The sequence below is a fragment of the Leguminivora glycinivorella genome, chromosome Z (assembly GCF_023078275.1).
Source record: "Leguminivora glycinivorella isolate SPB_JAAS2020 chromosome Z, LegGlyc_1.1, whole genome shotgun sequence".
In the NCBI taxonomy this organism is placed as follows: Eukaryota; Metazoa; Arthropoda; class Insecta; order Lepidoptera; family Tortricidae; genus Leguminivora; species Leguminivora glycinivorella.
In genome coordinates, this window is record NC_062998.1 from 25,362,024 (window position 1) to 25,384,074 (window position 22,051).

The following is a 22,051-nucleotide window of genomic DNA, read 5'->3' on the forward strand; positions in this document are numbered from 1 at the left end:
GGCTTGTCAAACTTTATAGCATAATTGACTTTATCCATGACATGTTCGGAGACTGCAGACCTTTGCCGACGGTGCTTGACATCCGCTATGTGTTCCTTCACCCGTGTGGAAATACTTCGTTTCGTCTGTCCCACATATGACAGGCCGCACTCACAGTCTAGCCTGTTGTACGTCATTAACTCATTATTGTACGTCCGTTTCAATACGACGGTGCCTGTCCGATTCATTGCGCATCTAACCTTTAAACATTTTGACCAAATTCGAAATAATTAAGGTTTGATAAGATTATGTCTCACCGTGTCGTATTTTGATGTACTGATGATCAGTATTCTTTTCTTCAGGGAATCATGTACCAAAAAGTACCCTACCAATTTTGCCAAGGTTTAAAACTCATGGTTGCATTTTAATCTGGGTGTAACACTACTAAAATAGAAAGGTACTAATCCTTACACGATTTTTAATTTTATCTGTTTGATGTTTGATATCAATCATCAACATCATCTGTTCCGAGTTCGATATTTGTGTTTTCGAGCTTCTGTTTCTCCGTATGAGATGGTGATTGTTATATTAATGTATTTTTTATACTAGATGGTAGTTTAGTTGATTCAGTAATATTTAATAGGCACCACACCAAATATTTAATGGGTACCGACCCATTAAACTTGTACCTACACTCCTTTTGTTGTGTATTTGGTAAAATTAAGCAAAAGTATATGTTTTTGGAATGGAAAGGACTATAGTAGTGAGCTTAATTGTTTTTAAATACGATAAATTTAACAGGAACCAAACGTTACCTTATAAACAACCCCTTTGACGGTTTTTCACAGATTTTTAAATACCTAAAAATACAAGGTATCGCATTGTTACTTTCACCTTACCATTTATGCGTTTATAATCATTAAAATTGGCTCACCATTAATAAAAAGTACCAAGTAAAAAAAATAATTTTGTTCTTCAATCTGTGGGGCGATTTTTGAATCTCGCATACAGGATTTTGTCACTAAAATACCGGTTGAAAACGGTGACTTGCTTATTATTTTCAGTGACAATTTTCTGAATTCGAACGCGTGAGACTCAAAATCGACCCGCTGGCCTTAAAAGGTTCACTACTCCTGGATCTGTAAAATTTGACAGGTCCGGTTTGTTTACACTTTTTTCAATAGCCAAAAGTACAAACTATAACTATAATAAGGTCATAATGATTTTAAAACTTTTAAGGTACTGGTGTTCGCAGTTTGAATTAGATTTAGTTATCTTCTTATGTTTTATATTGTTTCAGAATATAATCATGCCTCATCAATGGTTAGAAGGCAACCTACCGGTAGCTGCTAAATGTGATATATGTGATAAGACTTGTGGTTCAGTACTAAGGTGAGTGCATTGAACATCTATCAAAGTTGAAAGGAATTAGGTTTTTATCTTGTTTGTGACCTCGTAAAATAGTACTTAACTGTTTAATCGACTTTCACTAAAGGTATCTTAGTCAACATTACTAATTTAATTAAATGGCGACGATGACCTCGAACTGAGATCACCTTTATATATATAAGGTCCTAATTTATTAGATGCAGATATTTTTACAGCTGATAGTACTCGGTCTTTGGAGTATATTAAACCGTGAAACATTATAGCTTTTACGATGTTTTTTTGAAGAAAACGGAAAAACAAATTTGCTACGTAAAAACACCCTGTTTATGTGATTATTAAATGAAAACTCATTGAACAGATTCTAGTACCTCTTTTACGTACCACTTAACTGTAACTGGCCACTTCAATGACATGTGCAGTTTTCCCGCCGAACCTTTACGACATTTACAACAAACAATTGTTGACATGACAGACAGTGTTATTGTGACATGTGATAATGCACATGATGATTTTTTTAGACGAAATTATAATTAATTTTTTTGTTAGGAAAATGAAATCAAAAAAGTTGCATGAAAAGATTTCTTAATTTATATTTAAAGTTAATTATTTTATGTAAAGTATCATGTGTTAAAATATCTGCAACTAATAAATTAGGACCTTATATATATATATAGTCTGGAAAGTGATATGTATCATTAATATTAAATAAATAAATAAAATATAATATTTGGAAAGTGAAATTGTACTAAAATATTACGCTGTACACCGAGCAACCCATGTGGTGATCCTGACTACGTAGGTCACTCGATAAATTGTGAGATGCTCGAAATTTTAAAATGGAACGCACCCATATTATATGTTTTTAAAAAGCAAATTTATTTGGAAATAGAACACAAGAAGCCAATTCGGTTCAATTTTAAAAATAAATTTGTTTCTTTTGTTTTACTACAACGGTTCCCGCGTTTTTTCTTTGAAACGATCCCAAGCAACTGTTTTTAGGTGGTTTAGTGAATTCAAGAGGGGTAAAACTAACCTCGAAGATGACCACAGAAGTGGTCGCCCGCAAACAGCAGTAATTGCAGAAAACGTATGGACTACTGAAATGTTAGTGCGAGACAAGGACGTATATAAGGGGGGGGTTCAGGGGGTTCAAACCCCCCCCTTAGGCAGGGCCGGATTAAGGGTAGAGCGAGTGGAGCGGCCGCTCTAGGCGCCACATGGTAAGGGGGCGCCAAAATCGAGAATGTGGAAAAATCCGTACAAAAAATTATACGTTGCGTAGGCGCGCACATATCACAAAATGGCGAGAGGATTCGGAAATTAATTCACCTATTGAAAATCTAGATTTGTAATTCAGATTAAGTGGAAAGTTGCACCATATTGCCATTCATAAGGGCGCTGTTGCTAGGGCGCCGTAAAAGGAGGATTCTAGCCCTTGACGAACCACATTGTGCGGCGAACGGCTAAGTAACGTCGCTATCCAAATGCAAAAATATGAGTCTACCCGATAGTCCAAAGCGGAGTTCCTCATAAAGCCAAAGACGCAAAACGTCTCAGGGAGGCGCAATTTTGTGAGTCGCAGCAGATGGTGAGCGAATTTCAAAGCACTCAAGTCACTTAGTGGCAAAATACCGAAATGGGCGTCCCGACGGTGACGATCGAGTCCGCAGTTAATCTCTTAATTAACTCTTAAGCATTATTATAAAAATAATAGTGATGGCGAAATATAAGGCCTAAAAGTCGGGAACATAGGCGCCCTGTGAAGTCAAAATACCCCAAAATATGTCAAAGACCGCAGCTCTGCAGAGTGCAGACGATAAAAACTTGAAAGTTCGCGGATTCGCCGCTGGCGGGTTGTCTTAATCGAGTCAATAGGAAAAAAATCGCGCTTACTATTTATAATTATCTGCTCTTTTAGTTAGGACAAATTCCGAATCTGCTTTCCTGACTTGGCCACTATAGTGCCCCATTTTGTTTGTTATTTTATGTACATGATATTCACGTTCAGCCACACGTAACTATACTAGGGTGCGACTACGAAAGTTCAACCATTTGTCCCTTTCGCACTCTGTCTGATGAAATCCATAAATTTTGTATTGCGTTAATCTTCAAATTACGGCATTACTATGAAAAAAATTTCGCGCTCGCTACGCTCGCGATTTATTTTCCTACGTAGTGAATCTTCCTCCCAAGAGCGCCGAAAATGTATGCCCTGGCGGTGAACTAGTGGCACCTCGTACAACTAGTCGCAAATCCGTCGCAATAATGTTCCAGGGGAAACTGCATGTTGCAGGGGGAACTTGTACACTCCTTTTTGCTGTGTACTTAACACAGCAGAAGGGAATGTATAAGTTTCTAATGGGGTGGCAACGCGCATGTGACACTGTTTGCGTTGCATGCGTTCATAGGTTACGGTGACCGCTTTCCATCAGGCGGACCGTATGCTTGTTTGACGCCGACGTGGTATAAAAACTGCGGAGATATACTACCGGCGAAACGTATATTATCCCTTCTTGGAACATTTGATATCCGAGTTAGATCCGAGTCATTGGTCAACCCTGGAGACTGAAAAAAAACCTAGACCTGCTATTGGGGCCATCGACCAGTGTGATCCAAATTTCTTTCCTTCGATCAGAAAGTTGCTATTGATAGTATTGATACTGGGCCAGTATCAACAGCAACTGCTGATTCAAAAGGTTAAAAATATTTTTGCGTAATAGGACGGGACAAGAGTGCCTCACGGGGCTAGCCCTTATGTCTATCCATAGGGATATAGCTGCCGTAATAATAGACGCTAATGATATTGCCAATCAACTAATTTTAAGAAGAAAACAATTAAATATAGTTTTGTAACAAAGTAGTGCAAAGTAGCAGTAGTTTATTTTGCATCATTATTAATTAAATGTTCGAGACCTCTTTTTATCCGGTTGAGTTCATGACCCGGACCCCCCCCCTTAGACTTTCTATATATACGTGCTTGGTGCGAGAAGACCCACGAATTTACATACACCGACATCGAGAAAAACCTAGGCGTTAGTTCGCCACAAGTTTTCCAAGCAGTGCGGGAGAGGAGACCAAAGGCTGGGCTTCGGGGAATCATGCTGCATCACGACAACGCCTCTTCCCACACGTCCCTCAGAGCAAAGGCGTTTATTGAAGAAACTGGGATTGAAACCTTGCCTCATCCACCCTACGGCCCTGACTTGGCTCCCTGTGATTTCTTTTTATTCCCGACAGTAAAGGAACAAATAAAAGGAAAGTTTTTTTCGAGTGCCGAAGAAGCAGTGGCTGCCTATGAAGTAGCAATTTCTGGCCTAACCGATGAAGACTGGCAAAAGTGTTTCCAAAGTTGGTTTAGACGTATGGAACTTTGTATAAAAAATGACGGAGAGTATTTCGAAAAGATGTAAAATAAATAGTGTTAATATCTTCAATAGTTTTTTTGTATCTCAAAACTTTTCGAGTGACCCACGTAGCATGGAAGTCGCCTTTAAGAACATTACCGTTCAAATTCTCGGCACCGTTTAGCACACATACACAATTACGCCTACATTTACACAAGACAATACGTTTACAGGCCCTGTAATCAAAACTGGTAAACAAAATAATAGTCATCTCTTTTATACTAATGTACACAGATAAGTGTAGTTGAAATGCATATAATGTCACTAACTACCAATCAGCGAATTTATTCGGCTAATAACCTTCTTGCTGCACGTACTGGCAGCTAAGAATTCGCGGTACATATATTTGACTAAATTTTGACATGAAAAGGGATGGGTTTATGTCATACATTAAAGAACCAAGCAAATAATAATTCAAACTTTATGCATATTAAAAAATAACTACATAATTAATTTGTAGTTATGAAATAACAAACTACATAAGAAAATATTAATAATGGCGTAAACGCATTCCGCTATAATAGGTAGTTTTATGGCTAGATAAATTCAATTTATCAATCTGTATATCAATGTTTAGTCACGTTCAGGTTATTGTCAGTTGCCACCTATTGTTAACAAGTGTTAAACGCAGGCTTTTTTTTATAAATTTTACGTTTTTAAATAGGTGTAATTACTTAGATGTCGCCACCGAATGAAAATAACATAGAACACTGCCTTCAAACAAAATGTCAGTGGAAAAGTGGTTCCAAAATCATTAACTCCGTAATCGTAATACGCCGTACTGACACCGGACCAACCACAGTTCACGTCTAGTTCTATTCTACAACCTTCTAAATTAAGATTGGTCATTAAACCACTATACCGGTGACACAAGGTCTGTGATCAAAACAATCGAACTCCTATGCCACTGACACGTATGTGTGTTTAAACAAGTTTACCGGCCCATGTTGGCCACACAGCAGGCAGACAAGCATGGTCGCGCGATAAATGATAAAACATCTGGCCGTCCCTATCGCACTATTTAGGGGAACGGTCGGATGTTTTATCATTTATCGCCCACACTTGCTTGGCAGATGTGTTTAAAAAGTTCATATCCCTATACCGCTGGCATAGGAATAAAAAATTGACTTATGCCTGTGGCATAGGAATGAGAATTTAGTAATTTCTACAGGCATAGTGCAGGCATTGAAGCAGTAAAACAGGGCCGGGGACGAACGCTTCGAACAAAATTATACAAAAATGAAAGTTTTTAAATATCAATGGCTGTTAAAAATATTGCATAACATCATCCCCATACAAAAATAACTCGTACAAAATAAAACGAAATAATTATGATCCTAGCCAAATTATGAAATTACACATGAAACTTAATCCCATATTTTTCTCCGTATTTGTTGGAACGACTATTTAGCACATGTTATTACAAAACAGTATGGCATATTCTTTTGGTAAACATATATTTTAAATATGCCGTAAGTACTACAACTGTTCCGACTGCATTACTGCCGGCGGCATTAGCGCACTGACAAGCTCCGTGGTACAATATTCAGGCCCCGCCTAACGTGGCACAATATACGTGGGGTCATTTTTGAGAGCTCTTTAGACATCTAGGTATATTAACAATCGCTGCCTGACTATTATTAAACTTATCTAGGTTCATTTTATTACTTTCCGGCAGGTTGCAAGACTTCAGATGTGTATGGTGCCGCAAAAGTGTTCACGCCGCATGCAAGCCAAGCTGGCGCGCGGCGTGCTCTCTGGGTGCCGCTCGAGCTTCCGTCGTGCCGCCCACCCGCCTTCATTCGATTGGTCCAGACGATGCCTGGATGCCAGATAGACCTACTAACGCGTCGCCTCTAATTGTTTTTGTGAATTCTCGATCAGGTAAGAGAAGCATTCATTCATGATCACCAATTAATTATTATTTGGTTTTACCCATTTCATCCCTCTTTTAAAAAAATACTTTTATAATCATAGAATAAATAAAGGGGAAGATAAGATACCAGGCACACGGACCCATATTTAAACAGTCGTAACGTAAAGATGAAAGTGTCTACAGTCGGTTCATCTTTACTTGTCCTATCATGTAAACAAACGAAACGTCAAATATGATCAAAGACAATACTAGTGATTGGAAATGTCGATAAAATGATGTATTAACGATAATTTGTAAATAAACGCTGCTAATGTCATCAGAGGATTTTCAATTTTACGTCACACAACATCTATGTAAAAACCAAAATTTAATTAGGTTTCGTCACATTTGCAACAATCCTATGGAAAAGGCTAGTACAGTATTCATTTCATAGTACCTAACATTAACATTAATACAACAAAAAATATACTGATATTAAAATATTTATTGTAAAGAGGTAGGAAATAAAACGTAAAGAAGTCGGTTAATAAATCTGATAAATTATTTTAATTAATATCAACGCATTTTTTCCAAGCTATACAAACTCAAACCTTAATATCGATCGTTCATAACGATAAGTAGTCATCCCAACATTACGACTCATAGACAATCTAGACTTCGTAATGTCAGGAGTTTTTGATTTCATCCGTTCGTAATTACAATTATTGATGAAAATCGTTTTTTAGAAATGATATTTTTCAGTGGTTGTTTTGATTGATTTCAATACTTTGTGTTTTATTTAAGTGTATAATAACATTTTTAGTGATGGTTAATGTGCAATTCCAGAGAAAATTGAGATAATGTCCAGCAGTGTTTGTTTACATGATTGGACAAGTAAGGTTGAACTGAGTGTACATTAGCTACTATTGACAATAAAAACCACTTTTTAAGACATTAGGGAACTAATTCATCCACCCAAAAAAAAAAAAATGTATTAGTCATATTCATGTATTTTTTTAACTGTCAAACTTTGTGTAAAAACCCAGTAAAGATTTAAAACTCGGTATTTGAAGAAGGTTATTCTATAAAACTTTAAAAAAATAAGAGCAAAGACTGCAAGGTGTTACAAGGAAAGGTCCCTACTCAACTTAATTAGATAAAGTATTGTATGCAACGTTGTTTAACAGAGTTAAAAAATATTCGTGGCGGCCTCTCGAACAAGGGTTGCTTACTGATATCAAAGACATATATAACTCCATCTAGACAGATAAAGTCTAAGAAAAAAACGTACCTTAGTACCATACAGAAAAAGGTACGGTGACCTAGATGGCGTTACACCTTTGGGGTACGCTCAGCTAGATGGCGCTAATATTAATATTTGACATTTTAACACATATCAATCTAGGAATATGGGCCAAATTGTCAAAACTGAGGTTCAAAAGTTTTAAGCCTGTGTCAAGAGATGGCAGTCTATGCACGGTGATTACACATTTTACTTCGGCAGTAACTCTCTATAATACTCTATCCTCTTTGCTGATATTTAACACTGTTAATACAGGGGACAACCAAGGAGTAAAATTTCTCCGTCGTTTCAAACAACTGCTGAACCCGGCGCAAGTGTTTGAGCTGAGCGGCGCCGGTCCGAGACTAGGCCTGCGACTGTTCCGACACTTTGCACCGTTGAGGGTCTTAGTGTGCTCGGGTGATGGCTCCGTCGGCTGGGTGCTTCAGGAGATAGACAAACTTGATATGCATGTAAGATTATTCATTTAAGCGAGATGTATACACTTAGTGATCCGATTGGTTTAACAACCGGCCAAGTGCGAGTCGGACTCGCCCACCAAGGGTTCCGTATTCGTACAAACTTTCAATAGTTAAAACAATCTCATGTTTCTCATATAACTCTAATATCTCTCGGTGAATTCGCTAACTAATTTGAGCTACCTGTATAGTACATTGGTTATTCAGGTATAATTATTTATAAAGTTAACCGATTTCGACAGTTTTAACTTTATTTGAAAGCTTTATAAGAATTTGAAACGAAGATTTTACGTAAAAGGGATCATCCATAAATTACGTCACACAAAAAATGTTTTTTGGCCCCTCCCCCCCTTCTCCTTGTCACAGCTGGTCACATGTGTTAGACTCCCCCCCCTCCCTAGTGTGACGTCACATATTTTGCAAATTTACAAGTAAAAATTATTGAATAAAAACAGCGGTTAGAAATCTGTCTTTTTCCATTTATGTACTTAAATTACTCTTCACCACATCAACAGGCAAAGGCTCTCTTGATACTTCAAAAACGAATGACAAAGTTGCATTTTATCTACAAGAGTGCAAAGTTATTTAGTAGAAATTTTAACTTGATGTCCACCCCTGGATGGTAGAATAAACGTTTAAATTATGATTTTGACTCTTAAATGTTTAAAAAATATGAAACAAAATAAACTGTTTGATGTTTTGCAGTTAATATTTTCCACGTGTTGGTGTTGTGACAAATTGATGTAAATTTTGTGCCTTAAAACCCCTGCAACGCTCAAAATTCTACATTCTGAATCGGTCGACAAAACAATTGGATACATTTCGTAGGGTGGTTACGGTCTTCCCAATACTGACTACTTCCCGACACTAGAGCCGAAGAATGACGGATCTAGTAAATTTTCCCTCCCTGTACAGTCAGTCAAAAAAGTGGTTTACCACTTTTCGATCTTATCTGTTTAAAGATAGAGTCGAAAAGTGGTAAACCACTTTCTTGGCTGACTGTACCTTAACAATATATTACTGATCAGTGATTATAATTAGTCATGTCTTAGTATGACATTATTAATTTGTGACTTTGTGAGCCTTTAATAAGTTAGTAACAGTTTGAACAATTAATGCATGTTTTGAATGATTAAGCAGCGTCAAGTTCAGACCGCCGTGCTGCCCCTGGGCACCGGGAATGACCTAGCACGCGTGTTGGGCTGGGGCGCGTCCTGCGACGACGCCGCTAACCTTCAGCAGCTGCTGGAGCGCTACGAACGTGCCTCAACCAAAATGCTCGACAGGTAACAACATCTATAAGTAGTATCGAACCCACATTTGTAGCCGTTTGTAACAGCTCATACAAGTAGGATGACAAAGAAGAACTGTCAAATATCAAAAGAGAGATCAATACTCGAACAATTTCAGGTATCCTTGGAAGTACAGTCAACCAATTTGAATCCTAGGCCACTGTAGAACCTTTGCACAGTAAACGTCAATGTGACTTCTTATGGCAAATAGAACATGGTTTAAATGAGACAGGGTTCTAGAGTGGCCTAGGATTCAAATTGGTTGACCGTACTTTTAGCTTACTGGGAGTGTTTTATCTTACTTCAATTAACTGGCGAATGAGCTCACATACGAGCTCAGCACGTTTTTGTGCAATTGTCTTCAACTACCTGCCTGAATGATAAATAAATAATAATACTTAATAATAATTCTGCAATAAAGTTGTCGTTGCACCTGGCGGGGACCATCTCCGGATGTATAACATTGTGCGCTCGAGTTTATTCATATGTTTTGTTATACCTCACAAATGTGTTTAAAAACGTCATGCTCATGTCGCTCGCGCGCACAATACCGCCTCATGTGTGTATTGGCTAATAGACGGAGAGCTGGCAGGATTTTGGAGTAGGTCCTTGAGGCAACCTGCAAAGGTGCTCAGATGCTTCTCTGATCATAGCCAACATCAGGTCTGCAAGTCTGGCAGCTGGGAAGCGGGGCTTTATCGAGCTATGAATTTTTGAAGATTTAATTTTTTGAGGCCCAAAAAAGGTGTTTGAGGCAACCTGGAATTATTAAAAAGTGAAAATAGAGTTCCTCAGAAGTCGCATAAGTAGTATTTATGCCAGATCATTTGGCCGGGTCCTTCACCGTGCCAGAACGGTACAAAGTGGTAAAAAAAAATATTCCAAAAAAGGTTCTTGAGGCAGTCTGTCATTTTTACCAGTGAAAGATGAGGGTCTAAATAGCCATGGAAAAATAATGCCATGACATGAGGTGGGGTCCGTACCCTGCCATTCGATCTTGAAAGTCAATTTTTTAGTTTTTCGTAAATAACTCGTAAACGGTGGCCCGCAGCAAAAAAATATGTTAAACAGAAAATATCTACATAAAATTTCCTACAAGAAAGGTTATGTACGTTTTTTCGATAGGATCAATATATAAATGGATAATTAAGTAAGAAAGTTTTTTTTAATCGATTACATGCTCCGTTTTTCGTCAATACCTCGTAAACGGTGGCCCACAGCAAAAAAATATGTTAAACAGAAAATATCTACATAAAATTTTCTATAAGAAAGGTTATATAAGTTTTTTCGCTAGGGTCAATTTTTTAGCTGGAAAGTATTTTTAAATAGATATTTGGGCCGTTTTTTGTTGATAACTCAAAAACGGTGGCTCACAGCAAAAAATAATGTTAGACAGAATTAATCTACATAATATTTCCTACCAGAAAGGTTCTATAAGATTTTTCGCTAGGATCAATATTTTAGTTGGAAAGTATTTTTAAATAGATTTCATGGGCAGTTTTTTGTTGATAACTCGAAATCGGTGGATCACAGCCAAAAATAATGTTATACAGAATTAATCTACATAATATTTCCCACAAGAAAGGTTCTATTATATTTTTCGCTAGAATCAATATTTTAGTTAGAAAGTATTTTTAAATAGATTACATGGGCCGTTCTTTGTTAATAACTCGTAATCGGTGGCTCACAGCCAAAACTAATGTTACACAGAATTTATCTACATAATATTTCCTACAAGAATGGTTCTACAACATTTTTCGCTAGAATCAATATTTTAGTTGGAAATTATTTTTAAATAGATTTCATGGGCCGTTTTTTGTTAATAACTCGAAATCGGTGGCTCACAGCCAAAACTAATGTTACACAGAATTAATCTTCATAATATTTCCTACAAGAAAGGTTCTATAATATTTTTCGCTAGGATCAATATTTTAGTTGGAAAGTATATTTAAATAGATTTCATGGGCCGTTTTTTGTAAATACCTCGTAAACGGTGGCCTACAGCTAAATAAAATGTTGACGAGAAAAAATCTACATAAGATTCCCTACAAGAAAAGTTCTATACGATTTTTCGCTAGAATCAATATTTTAGTTGGAAAGTATTTTTAAATGGGCCGCTTTTTGTTGATAACTCAAAAACGGTGGCTCACAGCAAAAAGTAATGTTATACAGAATTAATCGTCATAATATTTCCTACAAGAAAGGTTCTATAAGATTTTTCGCTAGGATCAATATTTTAGTTGGAAAATATTTTTAAATAGATTTCATGGGCCGTTTTTTGTAAATGCCTCGTAAGCGGTGGCCCACAGCTAAATAAAATGTTCACGAGAATAAAATCTACATAAAATTTCCTATAAGAAAGGTTGTATACGTTTTTTCGCTAGGATCAGAAATTATTACCAGAAATAATATTAAACAGAAATAATATATATAATATTTGCTACAAGAAACGTTATGTAAGATTTTTCGTTAGGATCAATATTTTAGTAGGACAGTATTTTAAATAGATTACACGAGCCGTTTTTTGCAAATAACTCGAAAACGGTGGTCCACAGCTAAATCAATCTTCAACGGGAATAACAAACATAAAATTTGCTACAGTAAAAGTTTTGTACGTTTTTTCGCTAGGATCAATAATATTTAAATAGATTTATTTATTTATTTACACAAAGAAAATTACACAGTATGACAGTATACAAAACTAAAGCACCGTGAATTTTAAATAAACATTACAACACGTAACACAAAATTAAATATTAAATAAACAGCAAAATCAAAACATTACATACCAAAACATAACTAATAAATAACAGATGAAGGCCTAGCATCCAATCCCACACAAAAGCTCATGCATTCGTCACGTATAAACGCCCATCTGCTCGCAAGAATATCAACATTAGGTGCCACGTCTAAAAACTCATTCACTATTTGCAGTGCACGAACTAGCGGTGACTTGCGGCAAAACACGGTTCGAGCGGCCGGCACCACCAGTAGGGGGTGCCTACATTCACGAAAAGCATATTTCGTCACAGGGGGAACCAATAGACGTACCAGCTGGGATACTAAAACCAGGCAATCTGACTCCTCCTTCAAAATACCACATGCATCAGACATCAGCACGACATTACGCCTAACTTCTAACGAGAAGAAACCCAACGTCCCCAAAAGGAATTTTGTTGGGTACAAGAATCGGTAATACCCGTACATTTTTTTATAAAAGAAACGCAAAAATGTTTTTTGGACCTTTTCGAGCAGCAGGATGTAGGGCGCTTCATGGGGATTCCAAACGGCTGAGGCTGTCTCAAGCTTACTTCTCACGAGGGCAGTATAAAGAAGCTTTATGTCCCTGGGATCGTCAAATTCTTTGGCGTTGCGGACAACAAACCCAAGCCTGCGGTAACAGTCTGCAGCAAGCATTGTCATGTGCTCATGAAAGTTAAGGTGGGAACCTAAAACAACCCCCAAGTCCCGTATCGATGTGACACGGGCGATGTGTTTCCACCCCAGGAGATACTGCCTACACAGGGAACTACGCGCTTTACAAAAAGTAATAACCGCACAGTTGTCAACATTGAACTGAAGTTTCAGAAGTTTGTTTACAAGACTCAATTCATAAATTTATTTATTTAATCTTTAAGAAACAAACGGTCATATACAAAAATGTCTACAATGATACTGTCTACGCTAAAGACCTACAGTTTCCTTAATTAATTATAGATGTGCTAATTTAGATATTACCTATATGTATATTAATATTAAAAAAATTACAAATCAACAACGGAGAAAACTATGACAGTTACACATGGTTTTATAAAATGTAATACTTAATTGTAAGTAAGTATATGGAATCTAGTGGTTTTAAGTAACAATGGCAAATCGTAATACTAATCATTGGAACAATCTCTTTAAAGATGTTATACTCCCGTTAAAAATATCAAAGTCTGTTAGTGTATCACATTTATTAAAAAAGTTGCAAGCGCGTCTAATAAATATATTACGGGCATAACATGTTTTGCTAATAGGGATTGAGAATAATTCCTTTCTGCGACATTTACGTATACGGGCACGAGGGACCTTGAGAGAAACCTTTTCAAGTAAGCAAGGGATTTCTAATTTTGAATTTAAAATTTTATAAAGAAATACAGAGTCTGCACAGTCACACCGATTACTGAGAGGCTGCATTTTATGACGCTGTAGAGAGTTAGTGTAATTAACATAGTGATTACCAGTTCTGAAATCAAGTGATTTTATAAATTTATTTTGGAGCTTTTCAATTCTATTAATATGAATAGAATGAAAAGGCTTCCAAACGGTGCAAGCAATCAAGTCGGCTACGGACATAGCTGTTGTATAATATTTTATAAGTTGATGAATTTTTGAAGGGTTTTCCGACACGTAATATAAAACCTAATTGTTTAAAAGATTTTTTTAAAGTATTTTCTATATGAGGAATGAATGTCAATTTTGCATCTAGTGTTACACCAAGGTCTCTAATTTCAGATACTCTACTTAACATTTTATCACAAAGTGTATTACGATACTCAATATTGTTCTTTTTTCTTGAGAAACTAATTATATTACATTTATCATTATTTAAAAATAAATTATTGTCCAAGCAATACCTTTCAAAATTTAGTAAATCCTGTTGCAATAGGTCACAGTCAGAAACATTGTTGATTACTCTAAAAATTTTAGTATCATCAGCATACAGTAATATGTTTGAATATTGTATATACCCTGTGATATCGTTTATATATAACATAAATAGTAAGGGGCCCAAGTGAGAGCCCTATGGTACCCCAGAAGTTATAGATTTGTATTGTGATGTATATCCAGACAAAACAACAGCCTGAGTCCTATTTTCTACATAGGATTTTATCCAGCGAAACAGATCGCCATGTATACCGAGTCGCCGAGTCGCATAAACCCGATCAATATCACTTTGTAAAGATTGTAAGTCAGAATCTTCCTAGACCCTGTAAATTAGTTTCAGGTCGTCAGCATAGAGTAGGCATTGCGCATGCTTAGGCACCAAGGCCAGATCATTGACCATAACACCAAAGAGCAGAGGACCCAGAATAGAGCCCTGACTGACCCCGGAACGGGTGGGGTAGGCACTCGACACAAAGCATCCGTGCTGCACATATTTCCGTCTATCACGTCACGTAGATAACTAGCAAAAAGGCAAAGCAGTTTTGGCGAGAAACCAATGCTGCATAATTTGCTTAAGAGTACGTCGTTATCTACGCGATCAAAGGCTTTTTTGAAATCAAAGTACAGCACGTCCACCTGCATCCCTCTATCTAAGTAGCGCGAAACGGAATCAACCAAGGTTAAGTTAAGAGGCCTTATTCCTAAAGAAGAGCGTTTTTTGCAAAATGTAACATTTTTCATTCAAAACTATAAAGAAACTATACTACTATATTATTAAATTTTAGATTGATTAAGTTTTAGAGGACGAAATAGTCGAGAGTGGCACCTCGATTGTTTTCTATAAACCTAGTTAATAAATAACAAGAGTATATTTAACAAATATTCCCTATTCGAAAGGGGGACATTTCCATTTTAGGATTTTCGCTCCTGTTGTCTCTTAACAAACTACGTAAAGAAGAAATTTTTGTATTCAAATTTGAAGATCATTTGTTTGGATTCTGTTCTGAATTTAAATATATTGGATACATTTCTTTTTAACATTAGGAGTTTACCTTTATTTGTCAATACACAGAGATAGGTAATAAAAAAGGTTTGTATGTGTAAATTAAGAGGAAACGTAGTGGGATACATCATTGCTGCATATTAAACGAGTCGATGATAATGTAAGGTTTGATGGCTACTAGAAATGTCACGAACCAAGGGTAATTCATTAATGCAAATGAAAATTTACTTTTGTAAGACTAACATGGACACATCTCTTTGTAGTTGACTGTACATTGCAGACCTTACGCGAGCATTTCTTTTTTTTTGACAACAAAAAAATTTTGATTGTTTTAGGAAATTTTAGGTCAATTGTACTCAGAATCACGAGTACTTTCAATCTCAATGGGAGACAAAAAGTGTCCCAGAATTTCCATACATTTTTGTTACTTTCCTCTTTTGTTACCCTATACAACATGTACGGAAAAGATGAAGAAGATTTCAAAAAAAGTTAAAGCGCGGATATTTAAAAAATTATACCTATATTTGCTCGGATTTATCAAATATCTATGCTTTTCAAATTTCAAAATGAGTTCAGACAAAAGTGATGTGGACACAGGATGTGGATATGGATTTAAACTGTAGTAACCTATAACTGCAGTAACCTTTTCTTATAGGAAATTTTGTGTAGATTTTTTCTCGTGGAGATTTTATTTAGCTGTGGGCCACCGTTTACGAGGTATTTACAAACACGGCCCATGAAATCTATTTAAAAATAATTTCCACCTATAATATTGCTCCTAGCGAAAAATCTTATAGAACCTTTCTTGTAGGAAATATTATGTAGATTAATTCTGTGTTCGGTGTACTCCTCAATATAAGATCTTCTTATGAAGAATGAAGAACTCCAGGATAGTACTATCTTCTTTTTTATTAACTTAATAACTAGGTACAAGTAGGTTAGGTAATTTTTAATGAATCTATAGAGATATATGTGTAGCCGCTTCGGCTGTAAGGTGCAGTCTAATGTAGGTACGCGGCGCGGGGAGCCGTGACGTATGTGTGTGACGTCATGTGTCGTCAACCGGTCTTCGTACGAGTACTTGGGTAAACGTATATATATTGTGTTGTGTGAACATTCTGTATAACATTATTTTTGGCTGTGAGCCACCGTTTTTGAGTTATCAGCAAAAAGCGGCCCATGTAATTTATTTAAAAATACTTTCCAGCTAAAATATTGATTCTAGCGAAAAAACGTATAGAACCTTTCTTGTAGGAAATCTTATGTAGATTTTTTCTCGTGAACATTTTATTTAGCTGTGGGCCACCGTTTACGAGGTATTTACAAAAAACGGCCCATGAAATCTATTTAAAAATACTTTCGAACTAAAATATTGATCCTAGCGAAAAATATTATAGTACCTTTCTTGTCGAAAATATTATGTAGATTAATTCTGTCTAACATTATTTTCGGCTGTGAGCCACCGTTTTTGAGTTATCAACAAAAAACGGCCCAAATATCTATTTAAAAATACTTTCCAACTAAAAAATTGATCCTAGCGAAAAAATTTATATGACCTTTCTTATAGGAAATTTTATGTAGATATTTTCTGTTTAACATAATTTTTTGCTGTGGGCTACCGTTTACGAGGTATTGACGAAAAACGGAGCATGTAATCGATTAAAAAAAACTTTCTTACTAAATTATCCATTTATATATTGATCCTATCGAAAAAACGTACATAACCTTTCTTGTAGGAAATATTATGAAGATTAATTCTGTGTAACATTAGTTTTGGCTGTGAGCCACCGATTTCGAGTTATTAACAAAAAACGGCCCATGAAATCTATTTAAAAATAATTTCCAACTAAAATATTGATTCTAGCGAAAAATGTTATAGAACCTTTCTTGTAGGAAATATTATGTAGATAAATTCTGTGTAACGTTAGTTTTGGCTGTGAGCCACCGATTTCGAGTTATTAACAAAGAACGGCCCATGTAATCTATTTAAAAATACTTTCTAACTAAAATATTGATTCTAGCGAAAAATATAATAGAACCTTTCTTGTGGGAAATATTATGTAGATTAATTCTGTATAACATTATTTTTGGCTGTGATCCACCGATTTCGAGTTATCAACAAAAAACTGCCCATGAAATCTATTTAAAAATACTTTCCAACTAAAATATTGATCCTAGCGAAAAATCTTATAGAACCTTTCTTGTAGGAAATATTATGTAGATTAATTCTGTCTAACATTATTTTTTGCTGTGAGCCACCGTTTTTGAGTTATCAACAAAAAACGGCCCAAATATCTATTTAAAAATACTTTCCAACTAAAAAATTGACCCTAGCGAAAAAACTTATATAACCTTTCTTATAGGAAATTTTATGAAGATATTTTCTGTTTAACATATTTTTTTGCTGTGGGCCACCGTTTACGAGGTATTGACGAAAAACGGAGCATGTAATCGATTAAAAAAAACTTTCTTACTTAATTATCCATTTATATATTGATCCTATCGAAAAAACGTACATAACCTTTCTTGTAGGAAATTTTATGTAGATATTTTCTGTTTAACATATTTTTTTGCTGCGGGCCACCGTTTACGAGTTATTTACGAAAAACTAAAAAATTGACTTTCAAGATCGAATGGCAGGGTACGGACCCCACCTCATGTCATGGCATTATTTTTCCATGGCTATTTAGACCCTCATCTTTCACTGGTAAAAATGACAGACTGCCTCAAGAACCTTTTTTGGAATATTTTTTTTTACCACTTTGTACCGTTCTGGCACGGTGAAGGACCCGGCCAAATGATCTGGCATAAAAACTATGCGACTTCTGAGGAACTCTATTTTCACTTTTTAATAATTCCAGGTTGCCTCAAACACCTTTTTTGGGCCTCAAAAAATTAAATCTTCAAAAATTCATAGCTCGATAAAGCCCCGCTCCCCAGCTGCCAGACTTGCAGACCTGATGTTGGCTATGATCAGAGAAGCATCTGAGCACCTTTCCAGGTTGCCTCAAGGACCTACTCCAAAATCCTGCCAGCTCTTGGACCATAATGACGAGAGCCCGTAACTTTCATGCCGATGACATAAAGGCCGTAGCAGGATAAGGGAACAAAAAATGCCCTTTATGATTAGGAGCTGGTTTTTTTCTATAGTTACTTACACTTAGTAGTACGATTGTGCAAAGTTTTGTTGAAAAATTCCCAGTGGTTTAGCCAGCAGAAAAAAAACCAAATTCATGAAATATGATTTTTCTCTAAAATTATTTAACTTTATCATACAAACTTTTTTTCATTTTGGTTAACTAAATAGAACTTATAACCTGGAAGAAAATTGAGTCTCCAACTATAATATTTCTGCAAAAAGTACGTAAGTCAACATTTCAAAAACATTTTTTTTTAGTTTCTGAAGGAGCGACCACTCTAAGTAATACTTTAAAAAAAGCCTTATTTAATTATCTGTCAGTCATATAAGTTTGACAGTTAAAATCGAAAAGAAACAGTGTCAAAATTAAAAAAATAATGTTGGTTGGATTTTGTTACATTTTATTGTTATACCGTTCTAACACCGCCAAATAACTTAAAAATATATTTTCTGTGTGAATGTGTAAAAATAAAACAAATTTTTGACAATATAGGCTTTAAAAAGATATTGGGTATATTTTGATAGCGGGTCAGTGAGGGCAGCTACCAGATCCCGTGTTGCTACGCGAAAACGGTCTAAGGAGACATTCCATCTATTTCAAATTGATGAAGATTGGCGTTTACAGATTTTTTTGAGGCCTCCTCTACAAATGGAAGACAGATCTCGCCACCGTTATAGGATTTTCTACATGGAATCCTTCATGTTCGTAGAAACTGTATAATTCTGTTGTACCAGGTGGTCGATAATGACGTTCGAACGCGCTGTATCTGCACCACCGCCGCCTCCCCCTGAACCTCCGGACATCGTGGCGGAGAGTTCGTTGCTGAGTAACCTCCATGAGATAATGCAGGTTCGAAAAAAAGATATATAAAAACATTTATTCATGAGCATGACTGAATAGGTGAAACATAATAGGCTAGTTTCCTACTAGTCAAATCAGTTTCTTTCTAAGAACTGTCAAAACGATTTGTTAATATGGAATTAATTATATATTTCTCTTTGACTTATTAAATAGAAATTATGTATAAACATAACTGCTGTCCATGTTTTACCTCTAATTATGTGGTTCTTTATTTCTTGCACTGCATACATTTTATTTTAAGTATAGGAAACTAGCATATTATGATTTAACCATATGGTTACTCTTTAAAAAGTTATAGGCTGTCATTGAGGTATATGTACTACGTACTAGAGGCGACGTTGCTAAGAGAATTTTAACACACCCCACTGCGGTCCATGGACCGCAACGTTGTCAGTCGTCTCCAGGCCCTTGCAGTGCAGTGACGTGCAGTGATTCATTTACAATCCACGTGAATAATGCGTTCTTGTGTGCTTAAAAATTGTTCTAATCACTCGAAAAAATCAAATAAAAGTCAAGGTGTGACATTTCATCGGTAAATTAAACAAAAAACTCGTCTATAATATTTTAAGATTGAATATTCTACAAACACGCGAGCGGGTGCGGACTGCCGCCATTTTGGTGACGCAATCATAGACTAGGAAAAGTTAACCGCGCAGATGTGCCATTTACATTGTTCCTACTAATGTGTTTCACTTCTAATATATTTGCGAAATATATATATTTCTATTTGGAAAATTATTAGGTAACTACTTACTACTTCATGAATTATGTTACTATAATATTAAAAAAGTTTATTTGTTTATAAATTGTTAATATTTTTTGAGTGAAATTGTATTTGTAGCACGCTCACTTTTTGCAGTTTTCTTTGGCCTGGTCATGAAAAAAGAGAACAATGGATACGCTTTATCCAAAAATTGTGCTGAGGAAACTTGGTTACCAACTGACCACACACATATTGTTCATTCATTGTATTTTAAAGAAGAAAATAAGTACAGCACAATTATATTATTTTGTATTGTTTAAGTTGTAAATAAATAAATCATTTTGACTAGAATAGCCGTATTTTAACTAAATGTAAAATTCCCATTAGGCAGAATATAATAATGTGTCACATCTGATGGTAGACCTACTCTATGCGTAAATGGCCGCTCCCCCCACCCCGCGCATTTGTCAGCATGTGCAGTGTTTTCGCTTGGCAACGTCGCCTCTAGTACGTAGTACATATACCTCAATGTAGGCTGTCTTATTAAGTGAGTATTTTTCTGCTATATTTTTCTTTTCTGAGACTTAAATAGCAGCAAGACAAGAACACGTCTGTACTGTACCGGCGGCTAACATATCTTAATTTACTGCGATAACATATAATCATATAGTTCTGACGGCATCCAAAATATTATCGTACGATGCGACGTCACGGCCTGGTGTCATGCCGCGGCACAAAATGACATCGTGTAATTTATTATTAGGCGCCAACTTTAAGCTTAATTTTACGAAGATATAAATTTTATTAGGAATGATAACATGTAGATTATTGTGTGATTTGTACGGCAGGCAGGAGACCTGAATGGGTCTGCCAGTTCTGCGTTGCGGTCGGGCTGTGCGCAGCTGGCATCGGCCGGCGAGCGAGCCGGCGGCGCGGCTGCGCGCGCTGCGCACCGTCTACGCCGCGCCGTGTCGCTGCTGCTACACGCCCGGGCACATCTTGCGCACGATCATGCACGTTGCCGGTACGTTTTTTGTCATGGATGGGATCAATCAGAAATGAAAAATAAATAGGTAGGTATAGGTAGCTTGGTAATCTACAGCATCGTGACAGACTTTGTCAATCTTAACCACTAAGTTACACCAACGTTCTCATGTTATGGGATACGGATACGGCATAGCACTGGCAGCGTTGTCCCTAAATTGAATATATTAATAATGTTTTGTTATCTGGAAAACTTTATTGTGTAAATCAAATAGAATAAAATGAGGAGAATAGGCTACTAGACTCATATCGACTTCGGCACAATAAATGGTTGTCTTCTGTAGTATTTGACATAACAAAACAATAAGTATTTATAGATTTAGGGTATTAAAAGTGTATGGTAACTATGTATTTTCGATTTAAAATGTGTGTAATTAGGGTTCCATACCAAAAAGGTACAAAAGGAAACCTTATGGTGCTGCTCTGTTCGTCTGTCTGTCGGTCCGTCTATCACATTCCTAAATATCTCGAGAACTACTTATGCTATCGATTTGATATTTGGAATAGTTAATAACATTGTTAACCTCTACAAATTAAAAGTATTATTTTTATTTATTTATAAATATTAATTATAGAAAACGGCCAAAATGAAAGGGGGCCAAACTGTAAATGTCAAGTACTAGGTCAAGTGGGGTATCGTTAGAAAGAGCTGAAATTGAACATATCAAAACTATTATTTATAATTTTTTTGTTGTGGAAAAAAATTAATTTGGAAGGAAAATGTAAAAAAATACCTCCCCCCTCCTCCTTTATCTCCGAAGTTTACCAACAAATAATTATGAAAATTTTACGAAACATTGATTCTATCCTAAATATTTCAGGAAAAATAAAATTGTGTCTGTTACTTGAAAACTTTTTTTTAATTGACTAAAAACTTTTCAGATTTTAACTTTCACTTTAACCACCCTTGCATGTCGTACTTCAAATTAATACGAGATTTTACGAAAAATATTATCTTTCAAATAAA

At 36.0% G+C, this 22,051-nt stretch overlaps 1 protein-coding gene across 1 annotated transcript in view; it reads left to right on the forward strand.

Moving 5' to 3' along the window:
• The window catches only part of LOC125240812 (diacylglycerol kinase eta), a 112,594-nt gene that overhangs the window by 55,823 nt on the left and 34,720 nt on the right, over positions 1–22,051 (forward strand). Inside the window, exons 5-10 of the mRNA XM_048148936.1 lie at positions 1,280–1,371; positions 6,451–6,656; positions 8,186–8,382; positions 9,529–9,674; positions 19,211–19,325; positions 20,889–21,064. Of these exons, the coding sequence (XP_048004893.1) occupies positions 1,280–1,371; positions 6,451–6,656; positions 8,186–8,382; positions 9,529–9,674; positions 19,211–19,325; positions 20,889–21,064 (932 nt within the window). The remainder of the gene's footprint in view (positions 1–1,279; positions 1,372–6,450; positions 6,657–8,185; positions 8,383–9,528; positions 9,675–19,210; positions 19,326–20,888; positions 21,065–22,051) is intronic.